This window comes from Gopherus flavomarginatus, chromosome 8 (genome assembly GCF_025201925.1).
Source record: "Gopherus flavomarginatus isolate rGopFla2 chromosome 8, rGopFla2.mat.asm, whole genome shotgun sequence".
In the NCBI taxonomy this organism is placed as follows: domain Eukaryota; kingdom Metazoa; phylum Chordata; order Testudines; family Testudinidae; genus Gopherus; species Gopherus flavomarginatus.
In genome coordinates, this window is record NC_066624.1 from 10,010,169 (window position 1) to 10,028,958 (window position 18,790).

The window sequence follows — 18,790 nt, forward strand, 5'->3', positions numbered from 1 at the left end:
TAGCAGTTTTCCAATAAAAAGTATCAAGACTCTAAAACATGTATCAATCCCCAGTTAAGAAATAGCAATATCCATGGCTGTAAACCAACAGAACAATATCTAGATTTGCTTGCTAGCTGGAATGAGTTTAAATAGCGAATAACAAGTGTATATGTTTTTGGAGATACATATGTGCACCAATCTTTGTAAAGGCAGATATCTTCTGTATTGCTTCCAAAATCTGCTCAACATGCAAGTGGCATGGTCTGAATTTTGTGAGCTTTTAGACAAGTACCAGGATGTTACTCATCTGTTTAATTGATGTAATAAATATTACTGTGAATTTCTCGCAACTGTAGTTCTCACTGATGATAAGCAGAAGGGGTAGACTGACTTAAATTTAATTTGGATTTTTAATTGATTCCTGCTCCATGTGTTCAGGACTTTAAAAATAAAAATATTTAAAAAATAAACTACATTTTATATCTGAGTAATCTTTTTTTACTTAGTCTTGTTTCTTGACCTAGATCCCACAGAGAGAATATTCATCATGTTAATGTACTTATTAATATATATCCAAAATAAGTGATGTTTGAAGGAACACTAGCACTCCTTTTTTTTTCTCTCTCTTTCAAAGTACACACTTAGTTTACCCATAGCTTGACAGAAAACTAAATTTTCTGTCTAGGTTAAAAACTACTGTCAGCACTCAAATTATTTGTAAAATATAATTATATGTAGTAATATTTTTGTAACTTTTTTTTAGACTATAAATTCAATTTTAAACTGAGTTGGCATGCATTCGATGAAGTGGGTATTCACCCACGGAAACTCATGCTCCAATACATCTGTTAGTCTATAAGGTGACACAGGACTTTTTGCTGCTTTTATAGATCCAGACTAACATGGCTACCCCTATGATACTTGAGTTTTTATAGTAACTGTTATTTCTTAAAAGTTTAAGTCCACATGAAAATACACTACCTGCTTAAGGACTATGTGAGTTCCAAAGACTGAAGCATAGATTCCATCTGAGTGTGCGATTCTATATTTCATACCGATTAATAATATACATCGTTGAATTTTTAGAGAAGGGGGGAAGATTAGCATTTTATTGTTGAAATAAGCAGTTGCATTTTGAATTACTTAGTTTCTTATAGTGTTTGGAAATTTGTAAATGTCCAATAAGATTTTTTTTGTAACTCTCTTCATATGCATCTATTGTGTTTAGTGGTAACCTGCTAACATTTACAAGAGATGAAATAAATTATTAAAATATTCAAAAGAAACTTTTGATTCAATCTTGCGGGTAATGGGCCTAGAGCAATCATCGAGGTCAAGAAGAACAAATTGGCTATACTTGTGTCAAGCTTTCTCTGAATATTTTCAAATTAAAATGGAAAATATGAAAATTGGCCTAAAATTATCATTACTTATAAGTAATACTTGGGCCAAATTAAAATAAAAACTTATGTATAACTTGAATGTAATGTAAATACCTGGCCCTTGTTAATATCTAGGAATTTAAGAAAATATTAGCAAAACTTCCATTATGTTGTCAGGTATGAACCATGTCCTGTGTGATTAAAAGTGGGTTTTAATCAATTTGTTCTTGCTGGATAAAATCAGACCAGCAGTACAAATAAATAGTTGTCTTGGATTGAATATTTTTTTCCCTTATTTTTAAAACTCATGTATTGAATGTGCTTAACAAACAGATTTAAATTCTTCAGCTGTTTTATGATAAAGGTGCTCATCTTCTTTGTTTGTTACACACGCTATCTCATTTGCATTAATCTTTTTTTAATTAATTTTTTAAATATTCTGGCTAACAGTAGATAACTTGTTAATTACTTTTATAAAACCGCATCACTAGCCTGCCTTTGGATAGCTAGTTTCTTCTTTTAGTTATAAGAGCAGCATTAAGTGATTTTTTTCCATTGTTTGTTTTTTAATTAGCTTTAAGTATTCTCCAATTAAAACTTGTATTTCCTTGGATAAATTTCTGTTCCTCCAATATATTTGAGATACACATTTTTGGTTATAAAGCTTTTGTGTAAGATTAATTCTGAATAATTCTTTCCAACTGTCTTTAAAAAAAAATACTTTCTGATAACAGAAATATCTTGCCAAACATATATATCAAAACAAAACTTGCTTCTGAGGATTTCATCAGTCTTGCCTCTGAACTTACTCTCTGATATCAAAAAATATAATGTAATACGGACCGAAATTTTGAAGACCTAGCAAATCACATTTGCTTTGCTCTTTGCTTGTTTAACCACTTTTGTCATTGGTAAACTCGTAGTACTGTAAAAGGAGAAAATTTGTATTCAGCCTCAGAATATATTTGTATGCAATTTTAAATTGTCTACAGAAGCAAGAAGAATGAGAATGTAAAGCAGCGTGAACTTTCACTTTGACTAAGATATATGTAGCATTAAGACTAAATATTCATATTACAGATTGTTTTTTTTGTGATTGAATTTCCTTTGTTCTCTTAGTTTTTCTGTTTGTCAGAGACTCCTATCTAAATATTTTAAACTTGCTTAATTAAATACTATTACCTGTAGGATGATATGGCTGCTTTTGAGTGGTTACCAAAATGTATACCTTCTTAGGTTACATAGACATTTTAGTTCATGACTCATTGACTAAATCTTGGTTATAAACTGTTAGGTCAGTGTTGTCAAATCCTTTGTACTGTTATTGAATTCTACTACTAAACTACCGTATAATAGTAATTTCAGATTTTGGGGAAGAAGCCTAAGGGTAGAATGTTCTGTTTATTCTTTCTGTAGGAAAAGTAATAGGAAAAAATGGAAAACTGATTCAGGAGATAGTGGACAAATCAGGTGTTGTGAGAGTGAGAATTGAAGCTGAAAATGATAAAAATATTCCACAAGAAGAGGTATGTTAATAGTAAATGTGTTCTGTCTGTGTTAATTGGTGATTATGTGACTATATCCAGCAGTAAAACAAGTTCTTGATGGTAAGAGAGTACAATTAATGTGTTTTTTTCCTTCTTCTGATGGGGCTTATTTTTCCTCACTGGAGTTGAAAGGGAAACTTTCACATATTGGCACAAGTTTTTATGATGTATCACTATTGGTAGCCCTTTGTCCACGTCTTTTAAGTTGGTGATGTATAAATTCACCTTTTTAAAACCATTTTTTATTTCTGCTAGAAGCATTTAATACTGGTTTCACAGTGTAACAATATCCCAGAAATATACATAAAAACTTATTTTCACACTCAGTAATTTGCTTTAAATTTGTTGTCTTGAACTTCTTCACAATTCTCATTTTTATATTAATATTTTTGATGCATTAATTAAGTCTGGTTTCACTTTCATTATAAATCCCTTGCTGCAGGTATTAGATTATGAGCTCACAATAGCTAGGGTATGTATTAATCTGTATTTTTAAAAAATGTTTGGACCGTTGGTATAGTGGTGTATGCCAGATCTGCTATAAGAAGAATGCATAAAACTCTGTTTACATTTAAAACATACTTTTGACCTGATACAGGGTCTCAATGAAGCCTTGAACAGCATAACTTGCAAATTGGACTTTTGGGGAAGAGGGGGGGTGGCAAGCAAAGGAAATTCATACCACGAAAATACCCGTATTTAAAAAATACGAAGATTTCATCCCAAATTTCAAAAGTAGAAGAAGTTTTTTTTTTAAATTAACTATGCATTTATTTACCTAACATCTAAAAATTTACTGAGTAAGGAACCTTTACTACTAAGAATAAGATGTGAAATGTATCTTTTTTTTTTTTTTTTTTTTTTTTTTTTTAATTTGAACGTTCTTGCTGAAAAGTTGAGCCAGTTCTGACACTAGCACAGTAAAATTGTTACGGAAGAAGCAGTGGCCCCATTTGTAACCTACTTTTAATAGTGTTTGAACAATTATTTAATGGAATGAAAATATTTAAATGCAATATCAGTTTTTCATCTGACTGCAACCCAAGATAGTCTCCTCCAGCATTTAGAATTAAAAGATCCACTTGTAATTTTAAATTTTATATATTTCACATTTTACTTCTGGTAACAAAATCTTCTTACAGTGTGAAGTTTTGGACTGTTCGGATGAGTAAAAATGGTCAATATTTTATTCCAAGCTAAAATTCCATCCTTGACTTTAATGGCATTACTGGGTGGGTGGTGCATACAATATAAAAATAAAGTCCCATTGGAGCTGCAAAATTCAAGCAAAAGAGTAGCTATGACCACATTTAGTACATTTAATACATTTTTAGCTTGTAAAAGCTTATTTGCATATGATTTTAAAATCCAAAGTACAGCTGTTAAAGGTGAATTGAAAAGCTTTTACCTGCCAAGTCCTGAGTTCAGAGTTCTGTTTATCTCCTGTTTATAGATAATGACATCACTAACACTTGCATTCCTTGCACTGCTTTAGGTGTTAGTTGTGTCATCAACTGTAACAGGGGAAACACAGAAACCTGAGATCAAATCTTGGCAGGTAAGAATCATTTAATCTTCTATGCTCTCGTTTTTAAACTGTGTTTGTAATGTAGCCTAATGCATACTTGATTAGATTTTGGATACCATAGCTTTTATTTATATTTTGTAAGGTAGCATTTCCGTTCATATTTAAAACTTTTTAAAAGCAATTTTGGGTTCCCATTCTTACAGTGATTCCAAAATGATGTTCACAAATTACATGACATTTCATAACTCCTATGATTATATAAACAAGAGCCACAGGTCTTGTTTTGAAGTAGTGATGTTGTAGGTGTCTTATAGTAGTACATACATGGTATATGATTACATGCAGTTTGTAGTCTTCCCTAAAATACCGGGACAAAATAATGTAAGTTTGTCTGCCCGCTGCAGAATCCTTCAGTGATGTCTAAGATAGGGTTTGGAGTTTCTTCCTAGAATGCAGAAGCAAGGTTCGAATTTTTTTTTAATTAACCGAAGTCAATTTAAGAGACTACAATTGATCTGGTACCCTGTGTGAGTAAATAGTTATCTTCCTGTTGTGACAGTTTCATATGTCACAGTTGAAACAGAAGTTTTAAAGGATTCCAGTTCTTCTACTTAATAAAAGTTACAGGCCAGTATAGGTGGAGAGATGCACTGCTGAAACCCACAGCTGGCAGTTTTTATTATCTTTAATGCAATTTTAAGTCAATTATTATATTTTACTATGTAGTATCAACTACTGGGCAACCAGAATGGCAGTGCAGTATAAATTAATTACCCTTTCTCAATTTGAGTTAAATATAATCAGACTTGAAATATTCTAGAAACTGAAAGTCAAGTTGAATCATCCATTTTTGTGGTTTGAGGATTTCTGAGGATGGTATTAGATCAGAGCATAGGAGTGATAGGATAACAAATTAAACTTCTTAATTTTGTTCTTAATTATTTGGATTTAAATAAATTTACCCATCTGATGTGATGGGCATGTAAGTTAAAAGTAATTACCAAACTGATAAAACCAATGACAGAGTATGTATGAATTTGCCTCTCCTTCCAACCTGTCAGTGATAACACACACACAGCATGCAGGCATTAGCTTTGGTTTTTAAGGCTTTCTAATTGCTAAGCTTTGTTTCACCTATTATCTATCTACCTATCCAGGTGACTCCCCTGGAAACCCATCTCCCTAAATCAGAAGTATTTGAACTCAAACCACCCTTAAATTCTTTGGAAATTACTCATTTTCAGTACTATGAGGGATATTAAACAAGCTTCATAGCTTGCTTTTATGTCCTGAGTAATCTTTTAGGGTTCTCCTTCACAAGTGAGTAGTTGCCACTGTTTAAATTCCTTGTGAATGCTCTGGGATTCTGCACTGATTATACCCATGCTAGAATTTACATTACAAGCCATTGGTCTTGAGGCCTGTCTTCATAACTTCAATCAGCTAAAGTTTTTGTGATGGAGTCTCCAAGTTTTTATTTGGATTTCTGGGAGAGATGACACTCCTGCAAAAAGGTAACCCTTTATTATAGCGGTATGTGTCTAACAACTGCAACAATACAACTAGAGACCTTTCTTGTCTGCCGTAGAAGAGAATGACTCAGTTACAGTAGCAACCTCTGTGTGGGTTGTCTGTCCTTTAAATATGTGTAAGATATTGAACTTAATTCTGCAGTTTTTTCACAATAGGCCCACTGGTGCTGGCACAAACTGGGAGTACTTACTGGGTTATGTGCTCCAGACTGGCAATCCCTCATCTGTGTATTACTAAGGACAGAATCAGATTATTAATTCTGTTCCAAAGAAAAGATTTTTTTTTTATAGCTGAGGGTCCATGGCCCATAGAAGAAAATATCTCAGCTAAGTTCTAGCACACAGCACCAAAGATTACTTGTCACTATATTTTATGTAAGTTAACATTTTTATTAGCCTTGCTATGGTTTATCAGAAGCCTATGAATTATTTCTTCAGTGCCTCCAAATACAAGGTTGGAAAGCAGAAGAAGCCAGAATGTTTCCCTTCCTGCATTTTGCAGAGAGCCTGGGAGTGAGAAGAGGGATTCTCATGTCTGCTGTCTATCTCCTGCATAAAATGTGTACACTCATGCATCCGTAGCTAAAACGAAATTTACAAGAAACCTAAACATATGAAAAGAGAATTCACAGATAATGTACTTAGTCTTGACTCTGCCCCGGTGATGTGATGAGAAAATCATAGTCTCCAGTTACTTTATCTAATCATAACTTCAATTTAACAGTGACCACCAAAATTAGAATCATTTTATTTTAATCAGACTTGCTGTGCCAGCTTCATACTTCTTTGTTACACACATTCCACATGAAAAAGAATACTTTTGTTTAGATAAATAGCATACTACCTCCCCATGAATATCTCTTGTTCTTTGAGGAGTTTCCGTGTGGGTGCTCCATTTAGGTGTCTTGACTCGCTGCGCTCATAATCGGACATTTGTGGTAGCAGTGCCCGGTTGGGCTGCACACATGCCATAGCCGTCTCACACGTGCCAAGCGATTACATAGCTTTGCGCAGCCAACCCCCCGACCCCCCCCCCCCCCGGTTCCTTCTCTACCGCCTTTGGCTTGAGTTGCAGCGATCAGCAGCACCCTCTCCTACTTCAGAAAAAATATATAATAGATAATTCATAGTGGTAATGTTAATTTAGTTGTAGTTAGCTTCCCTATCCCCTTGTCCTACTCTAATTTCATTTGGGGGGTGGGAATTTTCCCCTTCTGTTTCCCCGGTCTCTCCAGCAGGCATACAGCCTTAGCCTCAAAAAGGATTTACCCCATGTTTTCCTCTAAGAGACTGACTGAGGCAGGCCAGGCTCACCTAGTTTTAAACGCTGCTTGACCTGCAGACTTTCCATACTGGTCTCTGATGGCCATACTCAGTGTGCTCTGCCTCAGCAAGACACACATTGCTCAAAAGTGCTCACATTGCAGAAAGCTGACAACCAAGACAAGAAAAGCCTGGAATCTCTGACTGAAGCTACTCATGATGGAGAAATCCCTCAGGCCAGCCTCCGACCCTGAGTCCAGATCACCCCTGGCCAACAGTCGTCTCTGACAGGCTGTGCTCCAACAACTGCCAAGGAGCCTACTCCTAGCGGTCGCAGATATCCTCGCACTGAGAGTTACCCAAAAGAAAGCACTTTCCTACTGAAGGATCTGCCCTGGCACCGATGGCACCGAGAGTGTCAGACCACGAGGCACCAGGAACTTCCAGCACCAAGAGTTCCCAATGAGTTAAAGACCCTAATGGAGGTTCAAGTACTGAAGTGAAACCTTCCAACGTGGCACCCCCGGAGCCAAAGAAAATCTCGGCACCGAGCAGTACAGTGGCGCCACCCGCTGTACCTATGCTGTACCTATCCTCGGCACCAGTAGCTTCAGCTCATTCTCCTAGGCCGTCCACTATGCCATTTCCGGCACTGAACCTTACTGTACTGCAGCAATTCATGAGGCATGTGGACCTGATGGTGACCTCAACACCTGAGTCTCATCTACTCAGCACCGAGGGTACCCCATCCAGATTGTTACCAAGCCAGCTGACTACTCCCTGCAGATCAGCCCCTCCTATCTCCAGTGATGCAGAAGAAGAGGATGATGCAGCAATACACACTCCTCGCCAAAGCCATGTCCATCTCATCACCAATCAGCTGCAGATATACAAGAATGATATGGTCACTCAAGGGCACCTCCCCCCATACCATTCCCACCTAACTTGTCATACTGGAATCCATGGGCAGTGTATAGGGCCCCAAACCACAGGCCCCCTAGCCTGCCTCGGTCCAGAACAGCCTGGTCCCCTTCACCAACTGTCCCGGCACCCGTGGAAACACAAGAGGAAGACACTGAGGACACAGCTGAACCTAACACTTCACTTCCTACTCACTTCTCACCTTTGTCACCAGACAAAACCATAATACCACGACCCTCTACTATGGGGGATGATTACAAATCCTTTTAGGACCTCTTCAGAGGTTGCTGAATCCCTAGACCTTTTGTTGGCACAGCTACCAGAAGCCCAACCCATCAACAAAGATAGCCTTGCTTATAAATGATGCTGTTATGAAGCATGCAAAAATCCTTTGGCAGACTCCAGCTACTGCACGACCCTCATGTATGAGATCTGAAAAAAAAATATTATGTGCCAGCAAAAGGAATTTTCATTCACGTATCCCACACCAAACTACTTAGTGTTGGAGGCAGTCAATCAAAGGGGGAAACACCAGTCCCAAATGACCCCATGTGATAAAGATTGGAAAAGGTTAGACTTTTTCAGGAAGAAAGCCTATTCCTCAGCTACACTTCCGTTCTACATAGCCAACTGTGCTGCCCTGCTGGCCAAATATACAGAGCCAAGATCAGCCTTCATCGTTTCAAAAATCCATATCTAAATAGTCACTTTGAAGGTGTGGTCGAGGGCACGAGACTTCCACACTCTAACTCTGGAACCAGAAACTGTCCCTCCCGTTCAGAGACTGTCTGTCACCATCGCAACAGACAAATGGGTTTTAGAGATTATCCAGAAGGGCTGCTCCATTCCTTTATTTCTCTCCCACTCTTCCACTCTCCTTCCCTGTCCCTCATCAGGGACCCCTCTCATGAGAACAGGAAATAAACCACCTTGTACTGTTAGGTGCCATGGAACCCGTACCATTACAACACAAGAGGAGAAGTTTTTATTCACATTACTTTCTAACTCTAATTGTTTAAACGGTCAGCTTTTTAAACGATATTTACATTCCTAATCGAGAGGCCTGTTCTGAGGAAGTAAAAGGTATATTACTGAACAGTCAGACTAAGCACAAGAAAGACATATCCATAAGTGGAAACAATTCTACACCTGGTGCCAAGACAAACAGATCTTACACAGTCATCCCCCCTACTGAGGATCCTCTGTTTATTAGGACTTAAAAAATTGGGGATATCCACAAGCTCCATCATAGTACACTTGACTGCTATTACCTGCTTCCACAACAAGGTGGACTGGGTCATTATTTGGGCACCCAACAAACGCTTCCTTAAAGACATTGAAAAAAATTATCCTACACTAAGAAACCTTACCACCCATGTGGGACCTCAACCTTTTTCTGCGCGGACTCACGGGAAAACTGGTTTAACCCGTTGCAACTTGTTACTTGTTGAACTTATCCATGAAGGTAGCCTTCTGCATTGCCATCACGTATGCAAGACGAGTGGGAGAATTAGGTTCCCTAATGGCACATGTACCTTTTACAACGTTCTTTAAAGGATAAAGTAATCCTGCAACCACATCCTAAGTTCATACCCATGGTTGCCTCCCCCTTTCATTTAAATCAACCCATTTACTTGCCTGTATTTTTTCCGAGGCCACATGTGGATGAGAGGGAGGCCTCCCTCCTGTCCATATGTGACTTTGGAAAAAATACAGGCGACCGTGGGTATGAACTTAGAGTGTTCTCAGAGCTTTAGTTTTCTACATTGAAAGAACAAAGACATTTAGAAAATCGCCTAGACTATTTGTTTCCATAACAAAAATGCTTGTTGCGTCAAATCATCTCAAAACAGAGACTATCCAAATGAATATCTGGATATATCCATTTTTACTACCAAAGCAAGAATCTACAACCTCCACCAGGAGTTTGCACACACTCCGCCAGAGTGCTGGCAGCATCTGTGGCCTATCACTGCCATTTGCAGAGCAGCTACTTGGGCATCAGTCCATACTTTCACTAAACACTATGCTTTAGAACAACAGTCAGCATCAGATGCTCCCTTTGGGCTTAGTGTTATTCACCATCAATAGACAGACTCCGAAGCCCCTCCTCTCCACTAAGAGGCACTACTCAAGTCACCTAAAGTAGAGCACCCACAGGAACAATCCTCAAAGAAAAAGAGAAGGTTCGCTACCCTCCCACCTCCCCTTTACTTTGGAGTTTCAGGCCGATTCTCTGAGCTAGAGAAGGAATGGGGATGGTTGGTTGCGCACTTATGTAACCACTCGGTGTGGCACGAGACTGCTACTGTGTGTGCACAGCCCAGCCGGGTACTGTTAACACAAATATCCGATTACAAGCACAGGGCATCAAGACACCTAAAGAGGAGTACCCGTAGGGACAATCATCTTGAAGAACAATCCTTGTTACAAAAATAATAGATGATGCAAAATTGTTATAGAAGAAACAGAAGGGACGATGGGAGGCTTATGTTGTTATAACTACAGAATTAAGTTTTTAACTTGCCCGTAAATGTCAGTGTTTTCAAATGGTGGAATTATTGTGTTCAGTTTCATAAATGAATTTCCTAAGCTTCTAACATATGATTGTTTAAACTATTTGTGTTTTTTGAAAAGTAATGAACATTCAGACCACTGGTGGTGTGCCTGCAGTCCTAACTTCACCTGAATGAAGATTTTTTATTTGTTTGCCTTTTACAAATTATTTTATAGGATCCAGGAGAAACAAGTGCTATTTTATGCATAGATTGATTGGCCTTATGTTTTAAAGTGCTTAAATGGTTTATTTCCTGAGGTTGCAGATTAAAAGAACCTGGCACCTAGAAGCTGGTACTGTATGGAAAAACATTGTTTACGTTGAGTTTGCGGGAAGATAAGATGGCTGAAAAGTTTTGCTAATTGATTTTTTTAACATGGCTTAGAAAGTATGATCCAAAATGTGGCTTTGATGCACACTCCCTAAATGTAACTTAGTCTAGAATTTACTTATCCAGCTACTTGCCCACCTTTATTGTGATGACTTGACTGTTAATGGACAAAATGAGAGATGAATTTACTTTTCCCTTCCAAGATAAAATTACTATTCTTGGATGAGTGGAATATTGTAAGGTTAGGTTTACTATAGGTGCAAGTAAGTAATTATATTTTTACTGCTGTTAATATAGGTGATAGGTCAATTGTTTATGAAATTTAGAGTTTGAGTGTCCGCATTATGAAGCGTGTTCTTCATATATTTTGTAGTCATGCTTTAATATTTAATCATATTAGGATCACTGTAATAATAGATATTCTGTCTAAATATCTTTGTAAGGATTTACAAAATATGTAATTGCTTTTCAGGGAATGGTACCATTTGTATTTGTGGGAACCAAGGACAGCATCACTAATGCAACTGTGCTTTTAGATTATCACCTAAATTATTTAAAGGTGAGAAAAATTATTATATTACTTCAAAACTTTTGTAATAGTTGACAAGGAAATTTAACAATTAAAAAGAGTCTTAGGTTATTTTATATAATTGGAGATATACCAATCTCCTAGAACTGGAAGGGACCTTGAAAGGTCATCAAGTCCAGCCCACTGCCTTCACTAGCAGGACCAAGTACTGATTTTTGCCCCAGATCCCGAAGTGGCCCCCTCAAGGATTGAACTCACAACCCTGGGTTTAGCAGGCCAATGCTCAAACCACTGAGCTATCCTTCCCCCCAAGTGCTTGAACCTTTAGGGTTCCTAGTAAAGGTGATTTAAAAATCTAGTAAAGATGATTTAAAAATTGTTTATTCTTTATCTGTATATATCTATATAGCAGAGTGTATTCTCCAGTAGGTCCTACCATGCTATTAAGATGTCAGACTGCCAACCCAGGGAGAGGGCAGTTGTCCTCGTTTTCTGAGGCTGAGTGCTGGGTAAAATATTTGGAACAAATAGACTATATTAGTGAGGATTGGGAAACTATCTTCTACATAAACTTGACAAAATTACAATTTTTTTTTGAAAGTTGTGCTAATTAATCAAATGTTTGATAAAACAACTGAGCTAATAGTTGAAGATGAAATTGATTTGACCTGTGCAGGAATCATCACTGAATTGTTCACTTTGGTGCTCTTCACCATTTCCTTTTGAATGGTGGAACATGAAAAGAAATAACTCAGCACAAGGCATACTCTCTTAAGAACCAAAGGAATTAGAGGGAGGAGATACTTCTGCCGACATACCTACTCAGTAGCCTAGACTTCACAGCAGAGCACAAGGAGCACTCAAGGCTGGCCATGACCAGAGGAGATGTGCACCAGGACTGCAACTCTCAGCTAGTTGCTTCACAAAAGGAGAGTGTGGGAGCAAATTTTAAATGCATAACATTTACATAGCTGCCATCTGACTTAACTATTAATGTTTCCAAAGATGGTAAAGTTTTACTTAAGATTCTTAAGTGGGTAGGAACAAGTCTGGGGAAACAGTTAAGTATCCTATCTGATTTTTGGACTCTTGGGATAATGATACTTGACCAAGGTAACTTTTCCCAATGCACTTTCTCTGTTGACCTTTTGCAAGGAGCAGATGAACAGCATGCATAATCTCATCTTTAAATCGTCTAAGTGGTTTCTGAGTTTCTGGTTGTGACTACCTTGCTCTCCCCATATTTCTGGAGCTTGATATAGGAAAAATAAGAACCACTGAGCTAGAGGAAGCACGTGCCTCACTTCCTCCGCCTTTGAAGAGATTGTTTGACTCTTAAACTTCAATGTGAAATAATTAGGGCCAGAAAGAAAAATCAGCAGCCTTTTACAGACTTTTCTAGCAACAACTAATTTTGCAACAGTAGCATATTTCTAGTACGTTGACTTGAAGGTTACTGATCTCTGTTTCTCAGGAGTGAGTTTATAAACAAAAAACACACACCTCTTTCATGGCATGTTGCTCTGTGGTTCACTTTCAAAAATTAGAAAACATTTCTAATACATTTCCACACTTGGGTAGTAATTGAATAGCAGTTATATCTGACAAATTGTTCATTTTATATAGGAGGTAGACCAACTACGTTTGGAAAGATTGCAAATTGATGAACAGCTCCGACAGATTGGAGCTACTTCTAGACCACCACCAAATCGTACTGACAAAGAAAAAGGATATATGACTGATGATGGTCCAGGACTTGGGCGAGGTAGTCGGCCCTACAGAAACAGAGGGCACAGCAGACGTGGTCCAGGCTATGCTTCAGGTAGTAACTGCCAGTATGTCTGTAATTTAAGATTGGTCATCTGGACAATGAATTTGTTGTCATAATTTTCTGAAATTGTAATCTAGTAAAACATAGTGCTTGAGCACTGGATGTTTCCAGGGCTTAGTAGTGGAGTTTGTAAAATTACAAAATTGTTATTCATCAAGAGTACTAATTATAGAAAGGCTGTTCTATATCCTACATGGAAAAAACATGTAATTATTGTTCAGTGATTACCAAAGTTATATATCTGTTATCTATCTTAATACGTTGAAGGGTAGTAATAGAAAAGAAGCAATTAAATAGACTGAAGTACTGAAAACAGAAACCTTCTAAAGTAAAATGTAAACTTTTAAGATTTTAGAGGTAACTAACAAGACTATGTAATTAATCATCATGCTCATTTGCTTATATATGGTTTACTTATCCCTAACCTCTCAATTGTCTGTGTCCTTTAGATTGTAAACTTTCCAGGGCAGGATCTGTCTTTGTATTTGTGTTTGCACAGCACCCAGGATAATGACACTCCATTTCTCATTTTGGGCTTTAGGCACTACCATAATATAAATATTAATCAGATTAGATATCAAATTTGTTCTTCTCAAGAAGCGCAGAAAATTGTTCTCTTCAGATTGTTTACGATCAAATGTGCCACTGAATGGAACTCGTGTGTGTTCAGTGGAAAAGTGTAATCTTCAAAGTGGAACTACAGTGATACTTAAAGCTCACATGTCACATCTCCCAGCAGCTCTTTAATGTCTTGTTCATTCAGAAGCAATCTGTTCATTTCATGTCCAGAAAATGTCATAGATCAATTGGTAATTATGCCATAACAACTGAAAGGTAAAGACTTGAACTTAATAAGACCATTGCAGCCTTCTTTTATACTAACATCTTCAGTGGAGCATGGAACTAACTTTTAAAATCAATTACTGAAGCACTTTGCCCTGGTTAATACTATGCTAGACTGATATGCTCACAAGTTCACTATTATAAGCTGCAAGTGAAGAAATAAAAGGAGGTAAATAAATAAAAGAATCAACATTGACACTAGTGCAAATGATTAGTTAACATGATAAATGATCTTATGATAGCTACAACCATCCCTACAAGGAAAACTTTTTTCCTACTTAATATTGATCATTCATCTGAAAAAAAAACTGCAGAATATTATTCCAGGTAGCTGAAGATTCTACCAAGAATGCAAGTAAAAGTATAACACAGGTCTTTGCCGTTTACTTAGACAAGTAACCGAAAATGAAAAAGATAAGAAATTATGAGGTGAAATCATTCCAAACTTGGTATATGGAAGTTCAACATGCTCTTTAAAAGCCCTTGAGAAAGAAGATATTCCAGATCTTCAGCCTCATAATTAGTTGATTGAAAAAGAGGGATTGATGTCCCAGTTCCCCAATGATGCTTTAATGGATAGGTACCTACAGTTATAAAAGTAACAGAAGAGAAAGTTCAGTGTGATTAGACAGATTCCAGGCTGGTGGCTGCTGGTTGTAGTCTCTGAAGAAGTTTGGCTTGTTCTCATTAAAGAACTATAACGTCACAGAGATCATTTTTATCTAGATAGGTATAGGGGTGGGTGGGTGTGTGTGTGTGTGTGTGTGTGTGTGTAATAACCACTTTTCTAATAGAACTTTACAGTTGCTTAACCAGTAATACAGATTCTTCAAGTGCTTGCTCATATCGATTCCAATTAGGTATGCATGCGCGGCGTGCACGCTCGTCGGAAGATTTTTACCCTAGCAACACTCGGTGGATCGGTTGGGCACCCCTTGGAGTGGCGTCGCTATGGCGCTGGATATATACCCCTGCCGACTCAACGGCCCTTCAGTTATTTCTTACCGCCTGTGTCCGTCGTTGGAACAGTGGAGCGCGGCTTAGCTGATCTCCATCATCCTAGCTACATGTAGTTCTTTTATTAATTCTCATGTATATAGTTAGTTTTATTCATTCTTTGTTATAGTTAGTGTATATAGTTGAGTGGTTTGGGGATTAGCCCCTTCCCCGCACCTGGTACTGGGCCCCATGCCCGGTTCACCGGGCTTCAAACTGTGATCGACCTGCCACAGGCCGATGCTAACAGGAGATCCCCACGACTCTTTCCTTAAGTACCTCGGGGAATCCCACCTCTTGGGTAAGTGCCAGATCTGTAAGGCCTTTAAGCCCAGGATGAAGAAGGAGCGGGACTTTCGTCTGAAACAGCTCCTGATGGAGGCAGCTCTTACTCTTCTTCCCTCGGCACCGAGCGCTGGACAGTCCACATCAAGCAGCAGCATCTCTTCGGCACCGGATCGAGCCAGTGCTGCCAAGGCCCCTCGGCACCAACCGTCGTCTGCTCAGCACCGTTTCCTCTCTCCGCGGGTTAAAAAGCATAAGACTCCTGCGGCTTCCGTGCCACCTGCACTGCAGTTGGAGCACCCACCTAAGCTGGACCGCCCAGCACCGACACCTGCCGCGGCACCAACAGCTTCGACACCGTCAATTCCAGTCCCGCAAGGGCTGTCAAGTTCGGTGCCTGAAAGCTCCCTGGCGCACACCATGGTTGAGCTCACAATTCACTCCACGCCGGAGACCTTTTCTATGGTGAGGGAGCTGATCGCGCTGATGGAGTCCGCGCTGCCTCAACCCCCGGCACCACCGGTGAGGGTCATTCAATCAATAGGCAAACCTGCCCTGCTGAGGCCACCTTCTGTCGACACCGTCGAGGGGCACCGATCATGGTCCCGTCGCCGATCCCGGTCCCGATGCCGCACGCAGTCCCGGCACCGCTCCCCATCTCGGTACTGGTTGCACTCGCGGCACCGCTCAGTGTCCCATTCACCAGCCCGATACTCTCAGCATCGATCCAGCTCCTGGTACCATTTCCGACACCGCGCCTCTCGCAGCAGCTCCAGACGTCAAGCCTCCAGATCCCAGTTGACCTCCCAGCACCGCTCCAGTCGCAGGTCCCGGTCTCGTTCCCGGTACTGGTATGGCAACCGGTACCGCTCTCCGGTGCCACACAGGGAGAGGTCGTTTAGAGATGGACCCCCTTCCCAGGGTCTTCCAGCGCCTCCTTGGCCATCTCATCACACATCTGTCATCTCATGCGGACAGTGCTTCCTATGCACAGGACCATGACTCAGATGTGCCCGGCTATGTCTTCCAGGAAGCCCAGGAACAGGGACCCCATCAGTGGTCATTCTGGACACCTTGGGCATACCATCAAGCCCAAGATGCGCCTCCAGTACCATCCCGTTCCACACCATCAGAACACCGGGTGCCAGAGGCAACGGTCAGCCGACCCCCTCCCGCGGGTACACAGGAGGCTCTCATTCAGCCGGCAGTGTCTCAAATTCCACCTGAGACTGACGTTACTCAAGAACAGGAGCCCACACAGGACCCTCTTGTCCCTGGCCTTTCCTCTTCCTCCTGTCCAGATGAAGCAGTGGCGGGGACATCCTCCTCAGGCCCTCCTCCAGTTGACCTGCGGGCACATTAGGACTCCTGAGGCGGGTGGCCCTGAATATGAATCTTCAGGTGGAGGAGGTCCCGGAGATAGAGGACCTGGTGGTGGATATCCTGTCAACTGACACCCCCACAAGAGTGGCCTTGCCGTTTATCCATACAATACAAGCGAACGCCGATATCATCTGGCAATCTCCAGCATCTATTACGCCCACGGCCAGGGGAGTTGAGCGGAAGTACATGGTACCCTCTAAGGGGTATGAGTACCTGTACGTGCACCCTGCTCCCTTATCGTGCAATCAGTCAATGAAAGGGAACACCATGGCCAGCAAGCTCCTGCTCCAAAATCAAAGGAAGCTATGCGCATGGACTTATTGGGCTGCAAGGTATACTCTACTGGGGGCCTCCAACTCAGGGTGCCAAACCAGCAAGCCCTGCTCAGCCAGTACAATTATGACACCTGGACGGCGGTTGAGAAATTCAAGGAGTTCGTTCCCCAAGACTCCTGCCCAGAGTTTGCTGCCCTTTTGGAGGAAGGGAAGAAGGTGGTGAGAACTTCTCTCCAGGCCTCCCTGGACGCAGCTGACTCCACAACCAGGATCCTGGCTTCAGGTGTCGCCATGAGGCGGATATCATGGCTTCAGATGTCAGGCCTTCCACCTAAGTTACAAACCACCATACAGGACCTGCCCTTCGACGGTCAAGGCCTATTCTCTGAAAAGACTGACCCCATACTGCAGAGCCTTAAGGACAACAGGGTCATCATGCGCTGCCTTGGGATGCACACCCCAGTGAGTCAGCGCAGGTCCTGCCATCCCCAGCCTCACCGCCTTATCCCCCGCCTAGACCAAGACAGGACTTCGGCAGAGGGCGCAGCCGAGGCAATCGTTGACAGTGGTCTGGACCCCATGGGGGCCAGAATCAGGGTCCCTCCAAACTGCTTACAGGGCCAAAACCAAACTTTTGAAGGTGCGCCCGAGGATGGCATACCAGTTCCTTTCCAGGATCCTTTCCCTCCTTTTTCCAACCGCCTCTCCTTTTTCCTCCCTGCATGGTCCCAGCTAACTTCAGATCATTGGGTCCTACGCACGGTGGAACTTGGGTACCACCTTCAGTTTATTTCGTCCCCCCCGCCTTCCGCCCTCACCACGAGAACAGGAAATGCCAGATGTTCTGCTCCTTCCAAGGCCTCTCCCATGGCTCGATCTTGGACGCTTTCCTGATGCCGTGGACGAGCCAACTGCTTTACGCCTTCCCACCGTTCCCGCTGGTTCCCACAGGGTCCTGCTAAAGCTCCACAGGGACGGAGCTTGCTTGATCATGATCGCTCCAGCGTGGCCCAGGCAGCCCTGGTACGCCGTGTTGCTCAACCTCTTGATAGACAACCCAATTACCCTGCCTCTTCACCCAGACCTCATAACTCAGGACCACGGCAGACTTCACCACCCAGACCTGCATTCCCTTCACCTCACGACATGGCTGCTGCGTGGTTAAGCCAGTCAGAGTTACGTTGCTCTGCCTCAGTACAAGTATTCCTGGGTAGCAGGAAGCCTTCCACTCGGTCAATGTATCTGGCCAAGTGGAAGCGTTTCTCCTGCTGGTGCGAAACGCAAAATGTCACTCCCACCGAGGTCTCAATCCCCACCATCTTGGACTACCTCTGGTATCTCAAACAGCAGGGCCTAGTGGTATCATCATTGAGGGTGCGCTTGGCGGCCATTTCTACCTTCCACCCAGGGGAGAGTGGCCGCTCCGTGCTCTTCCACCCTATGGTTTCTAGGTTCCTCAAGGGCTTGGAGCACCTATACCCCCAAGTACTACGCCCCGCCCCAAACTGGGACCTCAACCTGGTTCTAACCAGACTCATGTCTGCCTCATTCAAGACTTTAGCAACCTGCTCGCTACTATACCTGTCCTGGAAGACAGCTTTCCTC

At 41.0% G+C, this 18,790-nt stretch overlaps 1 protein-coding gene across 3 annotated transcripts in view; it reads left to right on the forward strand.

The window, feature by feature from the left end:
* FMR1 (fragile X messenger ribonucleoprotein 1) overlaps nucleotides 1-18,790 on the forward strand; it is a 53,935-nt gene that overhangs the window by 21,721 nt on the left and 13,424 nt on the right. For 2 of the 3 annotated variants that reach the window (XM_050964753.1, XM_050964751.1), the window contains exons 10-13: nucleotides 2,781-2,890; nucleotides 4,407-4,469; nucleotides 11,516-11,602; nucleotides 13,199-13,394. In XM_050964753.1, coding sequence (XP_050820710.1) covers nucleotides 2,781-2,890; nucleotides 4,407-4,469; nucleotides 11,516-11,602; nucleotides 13,199-13,394 — 456 coding nt within the window. The remainder of the gene's footprint in view (nucleotides 1-2,780; nucleotides 2,891-4,406; nucleotides 4,470-11,515; nucleotides 11,603-13,198; nucleotides 13,395-18,790) is intronic. The other variant, XM_050964752.1, reaches the window with a different exon arrangement.